The sequence below is a fragment of the Setaria viridis genome, chromosome 7, assembly GCF_005286985.2.
Source record: "Setaria viridis chromosome 7, Setaria_viridis_v4.0, whole genome shotgun sequence".
NCBI lineage: Eukaryota > Viridiplantae > Streptophyta > Magnoliopsida > Poales > Poaceae > Setaria > Setaria viridis.
This window is the reverse complement of record NC_048269.2, coordinates 32,731,146-32,735,629: the sequence shown is the minus strand read 5'-3', so window position 1 is coordinate 32,735,629 and position 4,484 is coordinate 32,731,146. Positions and strand designations below refer to the sequence as shown.

At 50.6% G+C, this 4,484-nt stretch overlaps 1 protein-coding gene across 1 annotated transcript; it reads left to right on the top strand.

Moving 5' to 3' along the window:
- The first annotated feature begins 212 nt into the window (after positions 1 to 212).
- Positions 213 to 3,645, top strand: LOC140223348 (zinc finger BED domain-containing protein RICESLEEPER 2-like). Its single transcript, XM_072295039.1, has 3 exons — positions 213 to 496; positions 594 to 807; positions 926 to 3,645. The coding sequence occupies exons 2-3, from the start codon at positions 756 to 758 to the stop codon at positions 3,088 to 3,090; spliced, it is 2,217 nt and encodes a 738-aa protein (XP_072151140.1). The 5' UTR covers positions 213 to 496; positions 594 to 755; the 3' UTR covers positions 3,091 to 3,645.
- Positions 3,646 to 4,484: the final 839 nt, after the last annotated feature.

Here is a 4,484-nt window from a genome sequence, read left to right as displayed (position 1 = left end):
GCCCGCAGCCGCAGCCTCCCCGCCTCTTCGTCTCCTCCGCTCCGCCTCCGCGCCTGCGCTCGCGCTCCCGCCTCCAGGCTCCTCGCGACCTCGCCTCCTCACTTCCTCAGCTCCTCCTGACCCGGCGAGTCGGCGACGGCCGACGGCGACCGGCGCGCCGCCTCCTCGCCTCGACTCCTCCCGTCCTCCGCTCCCGCCTCCCGGCTCACCTCCTGACCGCCTGGCGCCTGCCTGCCTGGCTGCCTCCCTGGTGCCTTCTGCCTTGCCGGCTTGCCACCGGCACCGGCGCACCGCCTCCTCGCCTCGACTCCTCCGTCCCGCCTCCCTGGATCTGGATCTACATCTTGATCTGGATCTACATCTTGATCTGGATCTGGATCCTTAGATCTAGATCCTCCGGATCCTTAGATCTAGATCCTCCTGATCCTCTTCTTGTTCTCCTGATCTTGTTCCTGTCGTCCTCTCTAGCCCGGGCTGAGCCGCTGAGGCGTCGCAGGTAGATCCCCCTCCCCCTGATCCATTTCTTGTTCTCCTGATGTAGATCACTAGATCCTCCTGATCGTGTTCTTGTTGTCCTGATCCTCTTCTTGCAGGTAACTGTATTCTTCTCCTGCTCCGGGCTCCGGCGTCGCAGGTATCCGTCGCCCCGTCGGGTGCCGCGCGCCGTTGAGTGACGGACCGGTTGAGGCCTGAGACAGTGAGACCTGAGGGACGCCCCGGCCCCCGGCTGCCGCTTGCCCCAGGAGGTCGTCGTGATGGACGAGAACTACACCATCAACGACGACCTAAGGGCCTGTGGCCTGCCAGGTAACTTCTTGCTCCTCCTCTTCTTGTTCTTGTTTGGTTGTTCATCTTCTTGTAGCTGTCTTCCTGATCCTCTTCTTGTTCCTGTCTTCCTGTTCCTCTTCTTGTTCTGTTCTACCAGGCGACGATGAGGACGACGTGGCTGCCGGAGCCGTGCCACTCGTCGGTAGCTCTGCTGCTCCCGTCAATGTGGATGCTGCCGGTGCCGGAGGTACCATTCCACCTTCTACCCCATCTTCTACCCCATCTTCTACCCCAACTACATCAACGGGCACCAGTGTCCGCAAGGGGAAGCGGCGGTCTGCTGCCTGGAATGACTTTGAGGAGTTGTTCCAGGAAGGCGCCAACGGGAAGAAGGTAAGGTACGCTGCCAAGTGCCGTCATTGTTCTCACATTCTTACTGGCCGGTCTTGTGCTGGTACTGGCCATTTGCTCCGGCACCAGAAGATGTGCTTGGCTAAACAAAACCATTCTTCTCTTGTTCAGTCTCATCTGCAATTCCATTCTGATGGCTCAATTATTAATTGGGAATACAAGCCCGATCTTGCTCGCAAAGAATTGTGCCGGTTGATTGCTAGACTTGATCTTCCCCTAGGCTTTGGTGAGACAGAGGCATTTGTGGAGTACATCCAGCGTGCTCATAACCCTCGTTTTGCTAAAGTTTCTAAACAGACCACTTCTAGAGATCTTGCCAAGTTCTTTGACGAGCGTCGTCTTTCTCTTGTTGATACTTTGAAGTCTCATGTTTCTTCTGTTTGTCTTACTTCTGATATTTGGTCAGGGAATGCCAAGGAGGACTACCTTAGTGTTGTTGCACATTTTGTTTCTGCTGATTGGGAATTAGAGAAGAGAGTCATTGCTCTTAGGTTGATTGATTGCTCCCATTCTGGTGTTAACATTGCTGAGCGTATTGAACAAGTTGTTTCTGAGTTTGGTTTACAGGATAAAATTTTCTCTATCACACTTGACAATGCTTCTGCTAATACTTCTGCCATGTCCACACTTATTCCCAAATTTGTTGGTTATCTAGGTCCAGATCCTGAACCTCTTGATTCTGATTCTGATTCTGATAAAGCACTTGTTGGTCTTTTGCATCAACGTTGTGCATGTCATATTATCAATCTCATAGTCAAGTCTGGTTTGAAGAGGATCAAGGCTTATCTTGAGGCTTTTAGGACTGCAATCTCTTTTTTGAACTCTTCTAATCAACGCATTGCAGCTTTCCATAACTTCTGCATTCTCAAGGGGGTACGCCCTCGTAAGTTTGGTTTAGATATGGATGTGAAATGGAATTCTACATATCTCATGCTCAAACATCTACTACCATATAAGAATGTCTTTTCTGTCTTTATTTCTGCTCATTATGTGCACAATGGCCAGCCACTTCTGACTGAAAACCATTGGGTAATTGCTGAGAAAATTTTGCTGTTCCTTGAAATGTTTTATGATTCCACTGTTGCTTTATCTGGTGTTTACTATCCTACGAGTCCTTTGATGTTGCATCATATTATTGAGATTGCTGGCCATTTGCATGGCCAAGATTCTGATCCATTGCTCAGAAATATTGTTGTTCCCATGAAGCTTAAGTTTCTCAAGTATTGGCAGCACATACCTCTGTTGTATTCCTTTGCATTCATTTTGGATCCTAGAGCCAAGGTGAGAGGTTTTCATAATGTTCTCCAACTTCTTTCTCAAACAGTTGGTGTTGATTACTCTTCTTATTTCACTGAGGTAAGAACTCAATTACATAAGTTGTTTAACAAGTATGAAAACAAGTTTGGTGCAGTTCGATCGCAAAGGCCCGCTCAACCTTCAGCTGCTACTGGTAAGAAAAGAACAGCATGGGGTAAGATCTTTGGTGGTCCTGGTACATGTGGTTCTCCTGTTCTTTCATCTACACCTCCTATATCTCCTGCTTCAGAGCTGTCATCCTACCTGGACAGTGATACTATTTCTTGCTATGATGATGACTTCAACATACTTAGTTGGTGGCATGAGCACAAGCTATCCTATCCTATTTTGTCCATACTTGCTAAAGATGTTATGTCTGTTCCAGTTTCCACTGTTTCTTCGGAATCTTGTTTTAGTCTAACTGGTAGGGTGATTGAGGAGCGGCGCCGACGGTTGCTACCTGAGACGGTGGAGATGCTGACCTGCCTCAAGGATTGGGAGTTGGGAGATGCAAGGGCCCAACATGATATTGAGAAGGAGGTCAATGAACTAGAGGAAACTTACAAAAGCCCCTACCCAGACATGGATGAAGGCCAAGCTACTCCTAGTCAGTAAGTGATACTCATCTTGTTAAATTCTTTGAATTGCAAACACTAATAGCTAATGTTGCCCTGTTGTGCACTTGTGCTTGTGCACCTCCAGGCCTACCCCAGGACCAGGAGCAACCTGAAGTCCTGAAGAGTGAAGCCTGTTGTATGTTGGCTGTTGCCTGTTGCTGTTGGACTTGGAGACTTGACTTTGAATGCCTGATTGCCTGTTGCCTGTTGGAGCATGGAGCTTGGCCAGTTGTTCATTAGATGTTGTAATGTTTTGTGTCTGTGTGTGTCTCAAACTCTTTGTAATGTTGAATTGAAACAATGAGCATGAGCTGGCTGTACTATTTTTCCCTTCCTAGGGTTTTCTCACAAGGGTGAGTTTTTACCTAGAAAGGTTTTTAATGAGGCAGCCAACACTTGATCACACAGATCAAGTGTTAAACAGCTCAAATGAATTGTGAATTGTGAATTGTGAATTTGTGATTGTGTCTGTCTGTTATTCTGTGATTGTGTCTGTCTGTCTGTTATTCCATGTTTTTGGCGGAAATGAATTGTGAATTGTGAATTGTGAATTTGTGATTGTGATTCTGTGATTGTGACATTGTGTGTTGTGAATATGGGCTGCGGGCTGGCCCGACCCGTAAAAAAAGACGGGCCCTTCGGGCCGACCCGGCACGAAAAAGCCCTCACGGGCCCGTGTATGGGCAGCCCCCAAGGCCCGTGGGCTGGCCCGGCCCGGCACGAGGGTGTTATCGTGACGGGCCAGGCCCGGCACGAAAACGAACGGGCCATGCCGAGCCCATGCCGGACCGGGCCGGGCGGCCCGAATGGACATCTATACACCAAGGCTTATAGAGTAGCAACAAAGAGTGTGCTGCCACCTCATGAGTCTGTCAGGATAATATAGTACAGCGCACCCCATTGCGTGCGCCGAGCAATAACCCTCGAGGAACAGTACACCATGGTCGACAGGGACAGCGAAAGCGACGAAAGGGAGGGACCGAAACGCAAAACAGCCAGAGGTGGACGACGTATTTTGGTTTTTTTGCCCCTTTGCCCCCTCGTCTCGCTTTGCCTGGTTGCTTAGCTTCGCCTACTTCCCAACTCCCCCCATCCCCCCCGAAAAACCGAGGAGGATTGGACTCGCTCCACCACCCCCCGAAGCTTGTGTACGCACGCGCGCCCTCCCCCGCAATGCCGCCGCCGTTTCCTCCCCATCCTCATCCACAAACCCTAGGTAGCACGGGAGCCTCCCGCCGCCAGATCCCAGAGTCCCGCCGCACCCGCGCCGATCTGAGCTCGCTAGCTAGATTTCCGCTGCGGAAAGGGCGCGTTTTTTCGGCAGTTTCGGGAGTAATGGAGCCCATGGTCGGGAACATGTTCCGGCTCGGCCGCAAGATCGGGAGCGGCTCC